This window comes from Acanthopagrus latus, chromosome 2, assembly GCF_904848185.1.
Source record: "Acanthopagrus latus isolate v.2019 chromosome 2, fAcaLat1.1, whole genome shotgun sequence".
Lineage (NCBI taxonomy): Eukaryota > Metazoa > Chordata > Actinopteri > Spariformes > Sparidae > Acanthopagrus > Acanthopagrus latus.
Genome location: NC_051040.1, coordinates 3,249,755 through 3,269,956, shown reverse-complemented (window position 1 = coordinate 3,269,956; position 20,202 = coordinate 3,249,755). Strand labels below are relative to the sequence as shown.

General features: G+C 42.5%; 2 protein-coding genes across 3 annotated transcripts; both read right to left on the bottom strand.

The window, feature by feature from the left end:
• Positions 1–10: 10 nt before the first annotated feature.
• Positions 11–8,975, bottom strand: ercc2 (excision repair cross-complementation group 2). 2 transcript variants are annotated; one of them, XM_037075316.1, is made up of 24 exons: positions 8,809–8,975; positions 8,331–8,430; positions 7,393–7,470; positions 7,253–7,315; positions 6,923–7,036; positions 6,629–6,745; positions 6,360–6,476; positions 5,905–6,028; positions 5,654–5,750; positions 5,278–5,411; positions 4,980–5,148; positions 4,550–4,668; positions 4,292–4,361; positions 3,896–3,965; positions 3,517–3,618; positions 3,326–3,389; positions 3,099–3,220; positions 2,913–3,005; positions 2,651–2,723; positions 2,406–2,476; positions 2,032–2,175; positions 1,720–1,863; positions 818–932; positions 11–779 (listed from the first exon to the last, which is right to left on the bottom strand). In XM_037075316.1, exons 1-23 carry the CDS (start codon positions 8,811–8,813, stop codon positions 840–842), a joined length of 2,283 nt encoding a protein of 760 aa, XP_036931211.1. In that variant the 5' UTR covers positions 8,814–8,975; the 3' UTR covers positions 11–779; positions 818–839. The 2 variants fall into 2 exon arrangements, with proteins under 2 accessions (XP_036931211.1, XP_036931200.1); XM_037075305.1 differs by having other exon boundaries at positions 13–932.
• A 1,512-nt stretch (positions 8,976–10,487) lies between these two features.
• zgc:154093 (uncharacterized protein LOC777623 homolog) lies at positions 10,488–19,543 on the bottom strand. Its single transcript, XM_037084483.1, has 2 exons — positions 19,388–19,543; positions 10,488–13,476 (listed from the first exon to the last, which is right to left on the bottom strand). Exon 2 carries the CDS (start codon positions 12,979–12,981, stop codon positions 12,040–12,042), a length of 942 nt encoding a protein of 313 aa, XP_036940378.1. The 5' UTR covers positions 12,982–13,476; positions 19,388–19,543; the 3' UTR covers positions 10,488–12,039.
• Between the last annotated feature and the right edge of the window lie 659 nt (positions 19,544–20,202).

Here is a 20,202-nt window from a genome sequence, read left to right as displayed (position 1 = left end):
GACAAACAAGTCAACAGTTAAATACAAACATTTATATTCCAACTTCCTGGGTGTAAAACGGGAAACACAAATATTCATGTTCAGTACAAAACGTGACTATTTACAGCTGCAGTAGCAAAGGAAACAACAGTAGTTGTGCCTGTATGACAGACACTATATGGACCCATGTTACACCCACAGATGGAACAACATTTCTGTAATAAATGCAACACATTGACCCGCTGACGACTGTTTAACAAAACATGTTACTTATCAAAACAAGTTTCTAAAATCACAATGTCTTAGTTTCGCCACGAACTACAGCACTTTGAAAATACTGTGAAATGTCTCATCCATCTTTAAAACTTTAATGTCAAGTAAAGTTTCATTACTGTTGTGGATATTTCTGTTATCTGTAACACTGAATACACTGAGTATACAAGATGTTGTAACTGTCTCAGTGAAATCCTGAATATGTTTGAAGCTGATTGGAACTAAAAGCAGCGACAGTGTGTGACCTGAAATTATGAACGCTTGTACTCAGACGTTTGATCCATCATACAAAGAGCGGCACTTATCCAGTCAGAAATCATTACTGTAACCACCAGAACTGAGTCAACGTGTGATTTAAATACTCTTCATATTTGTTCACCAGATAGGTGGAGAAGAAAGGCTCCTTTGATTAAATTGTTTTTTTTCAGTGATGTCTAAACTTTCCTAATCAGGTAAACTTCCGTTAATCACAACAAAATAAATGTCACCTACTATTTGACCCAGTTCTAATTGTCGCACAGTGATGATGTCACTGTAACGGTTGTTGACCCAGCGGCAGTGATGACATCACGCAGCATACGTCACTTTCAGGTTTGATGAGCAATCTTGGCGATTTTCTGCAGCATCTCCTCCGACTCCAGCTGCTCCAGAGTCAACAGAGACAGACCCAGCTGGTCCTCCTGGAGCGAGAAGAGAGAAGAAAGATGGAGGTGAAGCGGTGAAATCAACCAGCTGAATTATTCACAGACTACCTGGCCAACTATTTTTAGTGACTAAATGACACTTTGGCCAGCTGACACTGCTGAGGACTCAAATTCATTTTGACCACAAAGCGATAAACTGCACCACTACTCATAAATAAACCACTACAATAAATAAGAAAAGTTTTTATCACGTATCGTGGTGAGTAAAAAAAAAGTTTAATGAGTCAGAAAATGTTATTTTACTCGCGACACCTTAAAAAAATGTATGATTTTCTTTTCCAAACTAATTATCTGATCCTTTTCATGAAAAAGTCAAGTACAGTGCATGATTAAATTGTTCATTTAATACATGTGCAACAAGGCCAGTAATTATTTTTCAATCATGATTAGTGATTTCAGCACATTTTCAGTCTGGAATTCTTTTTTTTTTTTCAGCTTTTGATTTTTCACACATAAATATGCTGCAATAATTATATTGCATAAATTTTCACCCAAAAACGTATTAATTATCAAATTAACATAAGACTTAAAGCCAACCTAGTAGTAAGATCATGAAATAACTGAATTGTCATGAACTAAATTTAAACAGCTGTGCCGACAGCACAGATGAAACTTCTGTTTCAAAGTCATTTAATTCTCTTTTTTGCTCCTGATGACCTTACGCCTGGTGAGTCATTACATTTAAGCTTCCTTTATTTGGCCGAATAGCAAAGTTAAAAAAGACGAATCTGAAGCACACATTTTACACGTGTAAGGATCGTACCTGTCTGAAAGGCTGAGCCATCTGCCGAAGGAAGTGCTTGGAGAGCTGGATGGCCTCGTCCACGGTGAGGTTCAGACTGCCGTCGCTGATGTGCTCCTGAATCCAGCGAGGAAGCTTCCCGCGTTTGTCTGCTCGGGCGTAACGCTGAGGACGAGAGAACCGACCGTCACATACCAACTGATCAGTGGAGACACTTTAATGGGGTACTGGAACATACCAGCAGTTAATATGAAGCAAAGAAATTGTAAATTGTGCATAAAATAAAAGCATGTTTAGACATAACTATTTGGACTGTGAAGAAACATCACACACCTTGTCAGCAAAAATCATGAGTCCGTAGTCGGTCTTGCCTCTGATGGCTCTGCCCACACACTGAGCCGCGTGACGCATGGCATCAAACGTCAGGAAGTCGTTCTCTCTGATCTGAAAGTGATCCCGCAGGTACTCCAGACGAGCCTGAAACACGACAGACAGACAGGATTCATGTGAAAAACATCTTTCCCTTTTATCGACATTGTGAACATTTAGTTTAATCTATCATAGGTTGCATAAGTTGAATGAAATAAAAACATTATTACAATCAATCGTATTTTGCAGTTTGTATATTAATTTCACATGCTTAACTCAGACAAAGTGGCGGCGGGTAAATGTGGTGCAGTGAGTCAATCTGAACAGACGGTTCTGACCTTTAGGATGCGGCTCTGCGTGTAAACATACGGCACTCCAAACATGATGACAGCTCGGCCAAAATGATGCACTGAACAGAAGACAGAGCAAGTTTCATAGTTATTAAGATGAAAATCTCAACTCCACACACACCAGAGTTCAGCTGAAAAGGGGAATGTTTATAACCATAAAGAACTCTGTTGTATTGCTTTTACTGTTTGTATATTTCTACACAGACGTTTCCTACTTAGTATCCAACATTTACCGAAATCTATTCCTTCGGACACCTTTCCCCTGGCCACAGACAGCAGGATGGCTCCTCTCCCGTTCTCACAAGCCTGAAGAGAAAGACAAAGGTCAGAGGTTAAAAGTCTTGGATCCAGCAGGAGATACAGTATTACCACGAGTGTGTTTTCACTCATTACAGCACAACTAATGCTCGATCTTCATTTACCACCATGCCTGCTATTATTATCATCTAGTTATTTACAATACGCATGAGAAAAGATGACAGGTGCGTCTCTGACCTCCTGATATTTCTCCAGGGCCATGCTCGTCTCTGCAGCATCTGGAGTCTCAATGAAAATCAGCTTGTTTCTCTGGATATTCTCCAGGATACCCTGCAAACAAAAAACAATAACACAGAACTATTGAGTTAAACTTCTTGTCATATACAAAGAGATGAGGAGGAAACAAGGTTTTGTCACACTGACCTGTTCATACCAAGACGCCACTATGTTCTCCATGTAGATGTAGCTGGTGAAAAATGCCACGATGCCATCGGGAACGATCGCAGACATTTCTAGGAGCAGGTTGCCGTAGTTACGAATCACAGCTGGAAACAAAACAAAAAAAGATTAATACTTATATTCAAGAAACTGAAGAAATTGTATAAAATGTCATAGTTGTAATTCTCATGGACGGACGCTTTTCTACTCACCAAAGTCTTCTCTGGTCTCGAACTTTGAGCTCAGAGCCACCTGATCATTTCCTCTGCCGACAATCTGTGAGACAGATCAGAAAGAATGAAACATAAAAAACTTGGATAAGCTTCAACAATTCAAGAAATACAATTTTAAAAAGACAAATTATGAGTTTAATATGTTCCAGCATGCGAGTGTAGTTACACACCAGAGGACAGAGGCATGTCCGTGCCAGCGTCATGGTGAAGGACGCCATGGTAACCGGGCGGAAGTCGAGGATCCTGGGATAGATGTCCAGCGGAGAAAGAGTCTAAATGACAGCAGACATTTTATCAGTGTATGTTAACAATCATCTGTTTGGTGAGCACAGATGTCGGGACTGGACGTGACACATGAAATTAACTCATTATGTTTCCAGAATAAAAAGAAAGAATGGATTAAATATTCCGGACATAATTTATAATAACTAACTTCTTGTGAATTAAACTGCGGGAATATATTTTAAGTAGCAACTGTAGATGAATAACTGAAGTGACAGACTGCGAACTGAGCAGAGAAGAAAGAGGCAGAGTGAAAACTAAACTTACCCCCGAGGTGATGACGACTGACTGAAACCTTTGGAAAACAGGTTTGATGGCGATAGACGGATCCATACAGCTGAGAGAGGAACAGAAACAAAACACCAAGATCAGCACAGTCAGCGTTTCATTTCTCATATCCACACAGGTTCTGACATACCTGATCAACTGTATCTTTTAATTTACAAAAAAGGGCTCAGATCCACCAGAAACATCTAATAAAAGATCATTATCGGGTAAAATTGTTTTGGGTTTCAAAATAAAGTCCTCGTAGCTGACATAATAAAATACCACATTTTATACAGACAGTCAGATCCGGGTAAGGTCATGTTTGATTACTGGGATTCCCAGTAAACGTGTGTAATAGCTGAATGTTTTTACATTAACAATGCTACATCTACCCACCTGAAGTGGAGCACAGGGTTGGCGATGGTTGGAGTTCTGTCTTCAAAAGGCTCAATGATGATGGTGAAACCTTCACAGAGAAACAGAACAAAAGATTAACAATGATAACATGAAAACAAGAGTCAAGAAGATTTTGAAGCCAGGTTAAAAAAAGGAAATCAGTAGATTACAGTTACTACAACTACAGTGTCTGCCACAGTAACATATCTGACACTATCTGGTTTCAGTACTTGAAGATGCACTGAGGGGTTTTAGTACCTTGGCTGTAGGTGCTGACCAGCGTAGCAAAGTTAGCGATGAGAGTAACAGCTGAGAAGTCTGCGATGTCTGCTATTTCCAGAGTTCGCAGTAACGACTGTAACCGCTCTGCACAAAACCTGATCAGACAAACAGAGAGGACACGAGCTAGAATCAGAGTCAGCAACCAAGAGTGTATTTAAGAGGTTTGTGATTGAGTACGAGAGATAATAAAGATGTGAGGAGGTGACAGAGTCGGCAGGAGGCTGCTGGAAGAAATGAGGGAACAAGAGAGTGAGGAACTGAATGAAGAAGGAGAATAAGTGACTGAGCAACTGGGAATGTGAAAGATGAAGAAAGTGAGTAAGTACATGGTCACTTGAGAGCCACAGTGCCATCTAAAGCTCGTGTTTCAGGATAAAAGATGAAGTTATAAAAAGTCCACACTGACCTGAGAGGCTTGCGGTCGATGCAGACTTTTTCGAAGATGTCTTTGAGGAACTGTGGCGTGCTCTCCTGTACAACATGGTGGACCCTCAGACGGGACTTCAGATACTCCATGAAACGTCTCAAGAAACCAACAAAGTGCTCTGCAGTGCGAATGGTACCAGGGACCGCCTCTGAGAGGGACGAAAAGAGGGCAGTGGAAAAGCAACATCGTCAAACTTTTTTCGACTGAGTTTCTTGTTTTTAAGTCTAAACAGAAGAAAAACAAAAAACAAAAACATTTAGTGTTGATGCCATTATACCTCGGAGAATTTCATCTGGTAACACAGGATTTGCCAGGTAGACGTCTGTTTCCCTGGCAACATTGGCCTCCTTCAGTCCCTCCACCAGTCGCCTGTACTCCTCCTTCAGTTTAGCAGCATCTGTTTCCTTTATCCTATCAGACAGCAGGGGAGGCGGGGCAGAGACGAAAACAGGAAGTTAATCCTGATGGAAATATTACAGTTACCTAAGGTTAAGTGTGTTTAAATCTGTGTTACCTTTCTGTGTGATTAATAAAAGGAAATAAAATTACATTTATCAGAAAAATTTCATTTTCACTTTTCTTTGATTTATGGAACTGAGATGTACTCGGTGAGTGTTTCAGTGCGCTTGCTGCTGATCTCTGTTGACTCTTACTTGCTTATGGTGTTCTGAAGTGTGTCCACGTTGTTCTGGCAGCGGTCGAGTGTTCGTCTGGTGATGTTCACACTCATGGAGTCGATACACACATTGTCTGAGGAAGACGCGAGACACACAACATGAAGACAAACATGACTCGACCGGACATTAACTCATTTAAGATCGTTCCAAAAAAAATTATCAGAATGACAAAAGTAGTTTCAGATTTTTGTTATTATCACGTAATAAATTCATGTAAACCTCCTCACCTATATTATGAGCCTCATCAAACACCACTACAGACTTCTTGGCCAGCTCTTTGGACACCAGATCAGCTATCTTGGGGTCCAGCAGGTAGTGATAGCTGTAAACCACAATGTTGGCGTGCAGGATCTATGAGGAAATAAAGACAAGAGACAGAAACGCTTAAAGACAGAGTAACAACCGGTGTGTCAAATATCTAGACAGTATTCAGTATAATGTGACTGTGGTTTGGTCTGAGTATTTTCACATCGACATGATTGCTCCTGATGAGAAACATTTACAGACTTCATTATAAACCTCTTTGGTTCTCTGATGTGCAGAAATAAAAACCCATCTATTCAGCTTTAATGCTTATGCAACCATAAATCAATCCAGTAATAACTTTTCCCAAATACTAGGAAAGCGTTTTTCACACCAGGCAAAATATTTCATGTTTGCAACAGTCTGTAGAGAAACGTACTGAGTATCGTGCCAGATAATATGGACACCAGCCTTTCCTCCTGCCAAAGTCTTTCAGGTCATCGAGGTTGTAGATCCCGGCAGGAAGAGGCACCTGTCGGCCGACTGAGTCAAACTCCTACACACAAACATGTGAGACAGAGGAGGTTCAACAACACTGCAAACATACACACACATATTCACTGATGCTGACAACAAGCAGGAAAATCAACAATATCCTTAACATGGTGTGTCGTGGTCTGAACTGGATGAAAGCAGGTGACTTCTTACCTCATAGAAGCGACATGAAGGCAGGTTTGGGTCGCTGTGGCGTTGTGCACGAATGTAGGATGCAGTCAGACTGTGACACTTCCCATCAACCTCCTTACCGAAGCGCAGAGAACTCACCTGGACACAAGCACACAGTCGCTGTTACAGTCAACGTAGGCTTACTTTTAGACATATGGCAGAAACAAAGAACATAAAGCTCAGTTCTGAATCTAAAAGACAATCAAATCGCTGCTATAACTCTCAGTCAGCTTGTGTGCGAGGTCCTGATCTGTCCTGGCCGGTGGCTGTTCGTACCTCTGGGTGGATGCAGAGGTTTTTTCTGGAAGAAAGGGCCAGAGCGAGGAAGTTGTTGCTCTCTCCAGTTTGTTTGCAATAAAACTCCATCAACTTTCTCAGCTCCTCCACGACCTAAACAGACGGAGAAATATATTACACAAGTTCTGGTGATTTAAAGCAACTCCTTCACATTGTTTAAATTGAATTTTTACTGATTGATTTTAACTTTACAAATGGCTGAGCTGTAGGAACAGTTTGACAAGATAAACTGTTACAGCTGAGATTTAACCTGCAGGTCCAGTGAAATAGACTTTAGTGACTTTTTGGTGATCATGGTTTTTGACTCACCTTCTCGATCTCAGGAACAGTTCTGGAGCAGTATATCAGCTTGGTCACTTCCAGAGGAAAGGCCTGACAAAGAGAGAACCAAACATATGAATGTGTTCACTGGCTGATGGGAAGCCACATGCACACACAGCTCAACTCACCTTCTGGTAGGCAACAATGAGGGACAGCAGCGAGATGGTCTTCCCTGTTCCTGACGGCATCTCCAGGACTCCATGACCCTGAACACACACAACAAGTTACCTTTGTGTGGCCGCTCTGTCGCTGATGCAGCACAAAATAAAAACTGATGATGATTTCAACTCCACCCTGGACTTGTGTTTAATCAGTCAGACACAAAGGGGGGCAGGTAAACTGTGTCTCCATCTCACAACACAGAAACACAAAAGGGAATTGTTTATAGCTTATAAAAACTATAAACTATAACTTATTTATAGTTATGAAATTATCTCGTACGTTCAGCACAGAGAGGAGGAATAATTACAGCTACCTATACCTAAAAATACAAAACAGGCATAAGCGCAAGTCAGACAGAGAAAATAGTTGAACATATCATAATTATTTTCCTTCTGATGGAGAGGCTGTAACAACAGTCTGTATTAGGTCAGTAGAGCTGTAATGATCAGGAGATAAATCAATGAGTGGATCGAAAGAAACATAGTTGCAAACTATTCTGACTAACTGATTAATCTAATATTTTGCTAGTTCCTTATTTTTAAATGTGAGGATTTGCTGCTTTTCTTTGTAATTTATGACAGTAAATGAAGAGATGAGTCTTTGGGGTTTTTAGACTGTTGGTTGGATGAAACTCTAAAGCGATCTGAAGATGTTCCCTTGAGCTCTGGGAGATTTGATGGGCATTTTAAAAAATACATTTCATTATTACAATTATAGGCAGATGTATCTGTACTCATGTATAAGGATATGATGCTTAGATCTGACAGTCTGTTCTGACACACTCAACCACCAGCAACAGTGTATGACAACATGCCACCCAGGCACAACAATGATTTTAATCCCTCTGGATTTATTGTCCACAGATCCTGTAGAATAAGCTGAGAGGTATTTTAATAACACCCACCTTGGCATCCAGTGTCCTCTTCAGCTCCAGCATGTAGGAGTACTGCTCAGGATATATGTAATCATATGGAAAATACACCAACAGACCATCAATGTTGAGCCTGGAATAAAACAATATTGAGTTAACACATTGTTTGAAACTTAGAACAGCCAGTTCTCCGTGTTTGTTTAGGTAACACAGGTGTAACAGCACCACACAGATGTTAGCTTCAGAGGCTACATGATGGACTTACTTAACAAAACATGTGTGAAGCTAAGCTAACGTGGACGCTGGTTGTGTAACGGACAGCTAATGACGCGAACACACAGACGTACACTTCATTTTTGAGGATAAGCCGAACAAACTGCAGTTTAACATTATCTTAGCCTGCTAACAAGGTATTATTACAATTAATGCAATCAAGCTAGCACTAACTCTCAGTAGAGTCTACATGGATAGCTGTTGTTTTGTTCATTTCCGTGTGGACAAAAACACTCACTTCATCTTGTAAAACTCGCAGCAGCAGCTTCTCTTCGTTCTCAGTCACTTTCAACTATTTTAAAACAATCATTGACAACTTTAGTATCAGTTTAAACACCAAACACAACGATGAGAACGCTGATGCTTTTTCTTCTTCTATGGTTTTCGCCGGTCCCCTCTGACACTCATCACTACCTTTCAAAATAAATTACTATTATCACCATTTCTACAAATGAGGGTAATTCGTACAGTCTGCAGTGGGACACGAATGACTACCTTTTTTCAGATACGTTTCCGGTTACCACGGATTGCGTTCTTAGAGCATAATTTTCTCAATTTTCGAGACACAGTGTGTATAATCACGTTTGCCTATTTTAAAAGTTTTATTCCCAAAGTCTGTACCGGAAATAGAGTATGCTAGCCTGTCTGCATTGACGCTAGCTTGACGGTTGGATGCAGTTTGTACCTGTGGCCGCTAGAGGGCAGTCATGTAGCCGTTATCTGCCCCCACACCAGCGGAGATAACGGTTATGAAAAGTGACAATGACGAGTCTTTACTGCCCTCCAGCGGCCGCAGCGTGTAACTGCAACACATTACATTAGTAAAGGCAATTCTAATACTTCCGGTGAACACTTTCAAAATAAAGTGACGGGACAGCCGCTGCCCCGGAAAAAACAAAAAAAATAATAGAAATCAGTCATTATAGATTATTCCTTTGGGGTCAAATCTTCTTCACCGATATGATAGGAACTTAATGCAAAGACACACACGGCGGGGGTCAGGTGTCGAATAAAGAAAGCTGTTAGCTAACGTTCGTCTTGCTAACATGCTAATGCTAACGGAGTCCGAAACTACTCTGTGCTACCTTCGTGGATCATACGGCCCTGGCTTTTCACGCCAGAGCGGCTGCTCTGAACAACTGACACGATACGTTAACTTCATGATATATTTTTTATATTAATCATTTAATTTATAATTGTTTTAGTTTGGTCCCTATATTGTCAAAGGATTGACCCGGAAGCTGTAGTATGCTATCACATCCGCATTCACGTGAACTTTACTAATTTGATGTTGTTGCAGTTTCACACTGTGGCCACCAGAGGGCGACAAATACATGTACATCTAGTGGGGCAGTCATACAGAAACTCGATAGATGATCATCAGTAATAAAGCATTTTTATGTCCCAGCGACAGTTAATTAAAACATTCTCAGAGCAGAGATTGTGTAAATTAAATCCAAAAAACATGGACAAATGTTAGTAATCAGAGATGAAACGAGATATGTTTTAATGTTTTAACTGATAGCATTTAGCTCCTATAACATGATGTTGATAATCTGTATTCTTATTATTGTTGGTCTTTATCTAATTATTATCATTGTTATTCTCCTTCCTCTTTCTTCTTCTTCTTCTTCTAATTATTATATTCCACTTTTCACTTGATAGGTAATATTATCTACAACAATAATCAATATTATATGTTAATATTGTTTTTACATGATGAACATCTTCACATTATCACAAACTGACTGACTTAATCCATTAGAGTAGAAATCATGTTTGTTTTCTGGGACCTGCAAATACTTTTCATAATGAAAAATACCCATGAACACCATGAAAAATACAACTGATGGGACTCTTTAATTACTATTAAATAAGTAATGTGAGTTTGTGAGTGAAGAATCATCCAGGAGGCCTCAGTTTTCTTCATATCAACATTTTATTCTTACAGTGAGATATATATATATATTTATATATATACACAGCATAGATGACATTTGAGTAATAGGCTACTGTGATAATGCAGACAGTGAATGTTCGAGGGAGGCCGACAGCCACAACATGGAGGAAGAGCTTTCTGAAAAAGTCCAGTATTTGAAAATCATCTATAAGCAGCACATTTCTTACATTTTGTTAGTTGAAGTACAAGAAGAAGTTTCCTCAGTTTCAGTCTGACAAGAAAAGAGAAATCTGCCGCTGAAACATCGAAGCACAACAGAGAGACTGTTTATCTTTCATTTGTGACAGAAGGACAGTAAAATAACGAGTTCTTCACATTTCATCTGGTGCTGAAGAGTCGCAGCTGAGACGAGTCAGGACACAATCTGGCCTTCAGCACTGAACTGCAGTGTAACTGATGTTTACACATGTGTGGTTTTAATTCTGCTGCAGAAATACGCACTGATAAAAGTTGTAAAAATGAATGTATTAATAGCTGTGGTTTCCGTGTGAACACATGCTGAGTCCTGACAGCTGCTGACTTCTCTCTCCTCCTCCGGGTCAGTCGACAGACGTCTGTTAACCATTAACCAGCAGAAATCTCTCGGCACAGGTCGGATTAACAGACTGTGTGCTGCAGGTGGAGGCTGGTATGTCGTCTGAAGAACAGAGGAATGTGTCGTGATGAGTGCAGTTCCTCTCTTTGTTAGCTTACAAACAGTTTAAGTGTTTCTGAGTCTGAGGTCGAGCTCTGATAAAGGACCAGCCTGTTGCCTCTGCTGCCGACACGTCCAGCAGAAAAGTTTAACGTCAACGTGAACGCAGCTGCTGAGTCGACGAGAAAAAGACATTTTCTCCTTCGTCCCTTGTCCTCCTTCAGTGTCTTCCCAAGGTTCTTTTTTTAAGGATTTATGAAATCATGTATAAAAGGGACAGTTCACCCCAAGACTCAAAACTACATATTTTCCCCTGCAGTTGTTTTCATCCATGTAGATACTTCTGCAGCGAGCTGCAGAGTTTTGGAGATATCAGACGGAGAAAAGTCTAAAGATGATCCGAGATAATCCACAGTCTCACAATAATCCTGGAAGAAAACATGCAGGCTAGAAAACTGAGCTAATGTTACAGCTCAGGAGGACAGCAGTGGTGCTCACATCCTTTGAGACCTGGCACGGCAGATTCACAAAACTTGGATGGGAAAGTTGTGAAAATTTGTAAAAACTTTGTGAACCACGGAGGAAGCTGGGAGATGTAAAATGGGATTCCCCCTGGAAAATCAGGAGAGCTGGCAACGAGCCGCTCATTCACCAGTAGATGCTCAGAAAGAAAGTGAAACAGCTCATAAGATGATCTGTGGATTATCTTGAGTACTGAGTCATGATTTCTGGGAAGAGACGTTGTGTCATCGACCTCCATTTTTCTGTAGAAATGGTCGAAATCTCTCCAAAACTCTGCAGCTCATCAGACACAAGCGCCGCAGGAAAATATGTGTTTGATTTTACGGTGAACTCTTCCTTTAATGTTCCATTCTTCAAAGCTCACAGCGGTTGTCCTCAGTCTTGAAGCGGTCCATGATACTCAGGACATCCTCCAGGATGGATGGACCCAGATCCAGGTCCAGGTCTAAACCCGCCATAGAGTCTGAACGCGTCACATTGGATGAGACCGTGAGGCCGGCCGGCTGGAAGGCGGCGCAGGGCGAGTCGCTGCGTTCGCTCCTCAGATCCTCGTTACTCAGGCCGGCGTCAGAATCCAGGCTGAGGCCCCGGCGGACGTCCAGGGGCCCGCAGATCTCTGACATGGAGTCCTCAGAGGAGACCTCCGAGAAGGATCCGGAGGACGGGACGAGCCTGCGGATGTTGGGGGAGATGGAGATGTCTCGGCACGGCTCTGAAGCCAAACGACCAACAACGCCGTTGTCAAAGAGCGACCGGGTCGGGTGCTGCTGTCTGTGGCCGTCTGCGTGACCGAAGCCGTTGGCCTGTTTGTGGTTCGTCTCCGCCTGATGGTTCTGGAAGTGGTTCTGCTGGGGGGGCAGAGAGGCAGGCGAGGGGTCGTCCAGGTGGAGGCGTGGAGGTTTGGGTGGAGCCTGCTCGTGGGCGATGAACACGGGCATGGAGATGGTGGTCTTCAGCAGGCCGGAGGACGAGTGCTGGTAGTGGTAACCGTTGTAGGCGTAGCTGTGTGAGTCCTGTTTGGCGCTGAAGCCGTCGTCCGGGCCTCTCTCCACGCTGTGCGAGCGCGAGTGTCCGTTCTGCGTCCGGCTCAGAGACGGCAGCATGCTCATCTTCCCCTGCAGGAAGCCCACGTCTCCGAACATGTCGCCTTCACCTTCGGGCCCCACGTGGGCGCTGTGACGCACGTCGCCCAGCGGGGGGCTGATCATGTCACCTGAGAGGACGTCACGCAGCTTCAGCTTCTTCCCCTTCTTGGGAGTTGTCGTTTTCAGGTACATTGGCGTCTTTGCCGGCATTTTGCTTCTGACAGATTGTTGTCAGGTGGTCTTCTGTTGATCTGAGAGAGGCTGATCCTCCTCTGGGTGAGTTAAAGTCTGTCAGCAGCTCACAAAGCAAACTCACTTGATAAGAAGCTCTTCAGGCTCTTCACAGTCCAAACAGACCGATCCAGTCTGCGCTGCTTCTCCAACTGAGTATACAAGTATTTGGGTCGGTCAGTGTAGCGATAGCAACCCCGGGGGCTGTGCCTCACGCTGACATGTGACTCTGGGAGGAGAGGAGGAAGGCCGTGACCTCAGCTCAGCTCCCTCTGTCTCTCTCTCATGCACAGGAAAGCCATATCCAAGCAAACACTGGGTCCCTCTCTCCTCCAAACACGCCCTTATCTGCGCTCAGATAAAGAGGATGAAGGGATGAAGAATAAGATCTCTGGCGGCCTCGCTGTCTGCTGCCGGGTCGGTCGCCTCACTTCTCCAGAAACTTCAGGAATGCGACATCAAAACGTTGCAGATCTGTGAGGAGAAACGAGAAGAGGAAAAAAAAAGAGTCAGGAGGAGATGAAGAGAGAGGGAGGAAGAGCGAGGGGAGATGGATGGGGCGAAGGAGTCGGGGGAGGTGATTTACAACCTCCTGCTCAGTGAGCCGGAGGACACATGATGGAAAACACTCCAGGAATCCTGAGTGTTGGCTAAGAAGGGTCCGCCTGCCCCAAATTATGTGTAAATGTGAGACTGGAGGTCTTGTGGGTGTCGAGGCCTCTCTTACAGTCAATCAGGGCAGAAAATTGGTCACGCATTCCCGACGACCCCTCAGCTTCAGTCAGTGGAAACACAAATTATCGCAGGGAAATTGTTGGTTTTGAAAAGCTTGTGGCCGCACGGCTCTGCGTCCTGTTATCAGGGGAAAAGTCTCAAAAGTCTCTGTCCGACACAAACACTGTGAATTATGGGACGACGCTGTCGGCTCGGGCCTGAGGGCGACGTGATCTCATGATCCCATCAGCATCCTGAAGGCTCCTCTGGTATTTAACCCTTCAGACGTGAAACGCTGAACTGTTTCATGTCACAGTTTACTGGAAGTTTACACACTAATGCGAAGAAGTTACAGAGAACGTGTTTCATGATCACTTTACTCATCTGAAGAATATAACTCGTGCTGCAGATGACGATGAGAAGCGACATTAAAGAAAGAACAACAGCTTCTTCAGAGGGAGCAGCTGCACTAATCATGAGTCAAGTTTTATCTCATCAACAACTCAGATTCTTCCTCTGGTACAACGTTCGGATCTTGTGACACGTCGTGTGTCTGAAGGCTTCACGGATCAAAGTGTGAAACGTCTCAGTGATGATGTTCGTCCTGTGACGGCCGGTTCAGTTTACTGAGGAGATTCATGGAGGATTGTGTTGACCGTCGTGTCAGTGACGACTTGGACTCCACAGAAACCTGCAAAACTGATCACGACAACTAATAAAAACTACACTATACTAATAATATATTTGTCCCGTGTGTGTCTGGGAGCCTGTTTAATCTAAAAATCATCTTGTTACCTGTCCTACAGCTTCACTTCAAGACCGACAACAATTTTCCTGCATGTTTTAATAGTTTTTTTATCAGTAATGGGATGTAACTCATTACATTTATTCAAGTATTGTTTCACAGCACAGTTCTGAAGCGCTTTTATTTTATTGAGTATTTTAATTTCTGCATTTCAGAGTCAAAAAACATTTATCTAACATCTTTAGTTACTGACGGTATTTCTACTTACAACAATCTTTACTATTACTGTAAATTACTAAACGCTTTGATTGTTTCTTTAGTTTACAGAACTGAAGTGAAGAACGTCGTCATCTTCACATGAAACAGGACGATTATAAAACATTTTGGACTGATGTCGACATTTCAGTAAAATATTAAAGTGTCCGGTTTTCAGAGCTGACGTTTGAGAAGTTAAAAAAACAAACCATCTCCATCGTATCATCACCACGTTGGCATCTGAAGTGATTGTGTGAACGTTCACACAGGGTTCATATTAACATTAGGATGCATGTGTGAAGGTCACAGAGACAAACCTGAGGATTTCTCAGGTGTAATGATTATATTTTTGGGGGCTTACGTACAAAAGTTGTTTCTTAAGATCAGTTAAGAAAGAGACTTGATTCTGCTGTTAATTCAACAGGTCTCCCAACGAGCTGAATGTTGTTTGTCGTCCAGATAAACATGAATGTGATCAGCGTTCACTCGTCGTGTTCTGGGACGATCTGTCGTCAGTTTCACTTGAGGAAACTTTATTTTTTTAGTTTCACAACCCAAACTGTCGGCGCTGCTCCTCTGAGAGCTGACCCGTCTTCTCGCTCTGAGTGACGTTTGCTGCCCCGGGGAAATATTTCCACCAGCAGCTATCAGGACTTTCACATCTTTAAAAAAAAACCTCTATGAGGACAAAACAAGCGAACAGAACTTGAGTCCAGTTATATAAGTAGGACAAACTGTGCGTTAGTGTTAAAAACATGACCAGAAATAATATTGTTACATAAAAAGAAATCTTGTTTTTGATCGCTGCGATCATTGATCATGGAAGCAGCTGTTCAGTGACTGTAGGTGACACGACGCTCTGAGTAAGTAAGTCACTGTGGGAGTCAGAACCTGAGATCAGCCGTTACGACAGAAACATTTACTGTCCGCCTGCTGAAATCAACTCAAACTGACTCATCGGAAACTGAACTGATGATTTCGTCATCACCACCGTGCAGCTCAGACACCGACAACACTTCAACACCAGAGACAAGAAGAGATCGATCAGAAATGTTTTTTTTAACTTTAGTTTTTAGCTCCTTGACTTCAGCGTCAGTCTGTCAGTTCAACACTTTGACTGAAATATATCAACAACAACTGGACGGATGAATAAACATATAATCTCCTCCATCTTTGGTTTATGACCTGCAGATCTGACGACCCTCAGCTGCACCACGTCTCTACTGACACACACCAGTTAACAGCCCTCCGGTACCGATACTCAGAGAACCAGTTCTGTCCAGGTCAGCCATTGTTAGCAGAACCAGTTGATGCATTATGTGTAACCTGAACACACTGAACGACAAAGCAACACGTCCACAACGAGAGGCTGAGCAGGACCGTTTGTCAGACTGATTTAATGAGACCAGCGTGTGAATAAACTGTAGATTGTTGATGAAGGATCTCAGTCCTGCAGGTTCTGGCAGATATCAGTGCTGAATCATAAACAACCGGACTTGTTTCAGTTTGTTGGTGATGATTCACATCTCAACCAAGAGCTGCTTCAGTTCTAACTAACTGGAGGAGCTGCAGGCTTTTAACTCTGTAGGGAGCAACTTCACAGAGTCGTTAGGACCACTTGAAGGTCGCTGGGTCCAGGTGAGCCCAGGTGAGCCCAGCTGACCCCAGGTGAGCCCAGGTGAGCCCAGCTGAGCCCAGGTGAGCCCAGGTGAGCCCAGGTGTGAAAGGTTGTTGAGCTGTCTGGGCAGAGAACTGTAGGTGGGTGATAAGTAATGTCGTAGTCCAGCTGCCTGATCGGTGATCAGCTAGATAGCAGAGTAAAATGAACTGCACTCGAGTGTAGTTCTACTTGTAGGCGACATGTTAAGTTAAGATACAACATGTTCAGGTTCTGGATAAGTTTGGGTCAGATGTTCAGGTTTAGGTGAAGGATGTGGGTCCATGAATTAACTGATATCTTTAAGGACAAAATAACAGAACGTAACAAAAGCAGCCAACCTGAAGGCGAACTAACCCTCAGTTTATGCTTTTAATGTGAAAATCTTCATTTGTAATGTTGTATTTAACTTATTTCTCCCTCCAACATCACAATCCAAAGAAAACAGAGTCCCTCCATCCGACTGCAGGAACATCCAAACCACAGATATATCAGAGATGAGCTCTGAAACAGAACCGGCTAATTTAATCCCCTGAGAGTCGTAAAGAACGAGACATTAACGCGTCTGCTTTCATTTGAAAAAACAGAATTCATGTCACTGCTGCACAGATGGAACAAATGAATCAGACGAACTGTGGCAACAAACCTAATGAAGAGACGACGTGCAGCGTCTGCTCCATCACCCACACACACAACCAGACCGTCAAACAAGACAAAACTATAAACACAAACACACACAAACACAACAGCCGTGTAGAACCGAACCAGTCGGAACCGGTTCAGGAGGGTGGAGTCGGTCCTGTTGAAGAGACACTTTCTGATGGATTGAGTGTGATTTGCTCCACAGCTGCTCCTTTAAAGGAACAGTTCGTCCTAACAAGGTAAATTAAATCATGAATCTGTTGAAACCTGTAAACACCGTCATCATCGCCGTCCTCACCGAAACATGATGGTCCGACCTTTCTGACACTGTTGTCCGACCCAAACTCAGGCTGTCACTCTCTTCAGTTTGTGGCCCAACAGGTGCATTTTACACAAAAAGGTAAACAAAGTAAACACAGAAGACGATGCAGAAAATATTATACAACGTATGACATAAACTAAGCTGTCAAACATGAAGTTATTCATCAAATTAAATCTACTTATTGATCCCTTTTGGTTTATTTATATGCCCACAACACACACACACACACACACACACACACACACACACACACACACACACACACACACACACACACACACACACACCTATATATCCTACAAGCTCTCCAGTGAATGAGGCAAGATGTGTTTGTTTGTCCTACTGTTCAGACCTGAAGGTTCCCAGGTTTTAATCTGCCTGTCAGAGATTACACACACACACACACACACACACACACACACACACACACACACACACACACACACACTGCTACCCCTTATCATTAACCTGAAGCTAATAAATTTTGACCCGCAGGAGAAACCACCCTCACTTTCCAGAGAACAGCAGCCTGACGCTCTTCCTGGTGCGTCACCTTTCCTCTGAGAGTTTTGGGGCGCTGCTGGTGACGCAACCTCCCTCAGAGGAGCTGATCTGACATCTGTTTCAGCTCTCGGGCTCCACTAACCGGACAGAGACACCGCGGATGTCTTCAAACACGGACCTGACGCGCCTGAACGCACCGCGGCACCGCTCCTCATTGTTGTTATCGCTTGCGTCACGCGTAATTGCGCACAGCAGGGGACTGTTGACAAAAAGCCGTTTGCTGGTCTGCTAATCCGTTTGTTTGGACCATAAAAGTCGAGATGATTTCGTCTGTCATCCAGTTTACAGATGTGTTTGCCACAGTGTGTTACACTGTCATTCACACATTAAGTCTCCTGCTGTGGAAAATATATCACATCTCTTCATTTTCGCCCTGTTATCAGCCCAGAGACTGGAAACTGTGATTCACTGTGATTAAGATCAAATTCATCTGAAACTCTGGTGATGAGATGTGATATTGTGTTTCCACCAAAACTGAGAGCAGGTTTTTCGCCACTAGCTTCATCAGTGAACCAGGGAATAAAAACTAAAACAAGAACTGAGCGCAAAAAGATTCGAGAAAAAAAAAGAAAACTGCCAAACTCGCATCAACCTCCCTGTTCCCTGTTGTGTGTGTGTGTGTGTGTGTGTGTGTGTGTGTGTGTGTGTGTGTGTGTGTGTGTTATGTAACTGCAGCCTGTGAGATCATGTCTGTCCTCCTGGAGGATCTCCTGGTTCCGCCTGATTGGTTACCTCTCTCCGGCTCTGATCCTCGCTGTCAGTCAGATATTTCCAATCAGAGCTGATGGAGATGAAACTCTCGGCGGATCTGACTGGTTTTGGGGATGAAATCCTCATTTCTGCTTCTCTAATCCTGTCACAAACCTTCTAATAACTAATATCAGCAGCTGTTGTTGGTTGTGCAGGTAGCAGCAATTTAAAACTGTCTTAGAATTCAACATATAACTAATTTATCCTCCAAATTTTGCTGGTTAATGCTGCAGGACCGCTTCCACTTAATCTTCTTAGAAATTAGAGCACCATAATCTAGATTGTGTCAGATTGGATATTATAAGACTGAACTGTGCCGTGTGACACTGACGACACTCTCTGCTGGGCGATAAGAGGATAAAACTTCTCATCCAGGCAACAACACTGGATAATATTTCATAAAAATCTCATATTGTCGTCACGTTTGTCTATAAAATTCACACTTTGGATTTAAAAAACATTTTCTCTCTTGTGTCTGTGAGACCAGCTGCGCGCTCGTTACGCACGCTGGCACCAGAAGGGAGTGTCTCGCACATGTAACCGAGGTTTACAAAATAAAAACGTTTCTCTGCTCAGTGTTCCTTCTCTTTGTTACTCACACAATGGAAGAAAGAGAAAACAGAAGCTCTATTCAACAGGTAGACACACACCGACCACTGACCACTGACCGCATCCAAACCCGTGAAAACCCCCACAAAAGAATCCAGGAATCATCAGATGTGTGTGAGATATTTACCTGTCAGGGTGAAACGTGTCTCTGTTTCTCTGTTCCGGAATAAAAACTCGCTGTGGCTGATTCGTAAAATCCAGCGGCTCGGACAGACCTGAGCTCCGGGCAGGTAAACCTCTTACTGACGCTGGAGCGATCTGGACTCAGACAGAGGACCGGACCTCGGATCCTCCTCGGTGAAGACAGCGGGAGTTACCTGATAGACAACATCCGGTTAGGGAATTTCAAAATAAAACCGCAATCTGGCAACGTGCTGCTGCTGTTTTAACACCCTGGTGGTTCAAGAGTCATCTGTCTGCATTTGTTCACCAACTAAAGCTTTATACATCATAATAAACCAGACAAAGTACTTTATAGCTTTTATTTAGCAACCTGATCATAGAACAACATCACATTCAGTGTGAAATGTTTTGAAATAAAGAAGAAAAAGCTAATAATAGACGAATAAAATCATGAATAAATAAATCATCATGAGCATAAATTAATTAATGAATACAGGCTACAGATGTTTATATATGAATATGAACATATATATTAATGAACACACACATGCTAAAATAACGTTAATATTTATATATTTAAAATCTCATTTATTTGTGATTTATTTATTTATGATGAACACGAAGTATTTATTACCTAATAATCTATTTAGTCTCTATATTAATTCCTTTAAATTGAACTTTTAACCATACAGTTATTCAAGGTTTTAATATTTTTAATTTTGGCCCTTGAACCCTTCTATACATGGATGTCTTAATGACACCACGTGTATCATATTTCCAAATACAACATGTGCGTGGTTTTATTTTAAAAGAGAGAGT

Bases quoted from the DNA above. Each gene is read 5' to 3' on its own strand.
- ercc2 (XM_037075316.1), bottom strand. The intron at 5,412-5,653 runs GTAAGAGTCAAC...GCTGTCTGATAG, and splicing joins CTTCAGAACACCATAAGCAA to GATAAAGGAAACAGATGCTG. The intron at 2,176-2,405 runs GTCAGAACCGTC...GTCGTGTTTCAG, and splicing joins CGCAGAGCCGCATCCTAAAG to GCTCGTCTGGAGTACCTGCG.
- zgc:154093 (XM_037084483.1), bottom strand. From the start codon at position 12,981: ATGCCGGCAAAGACGCCAATGTACCTGAAAACGACAACTCCCAAGAAG.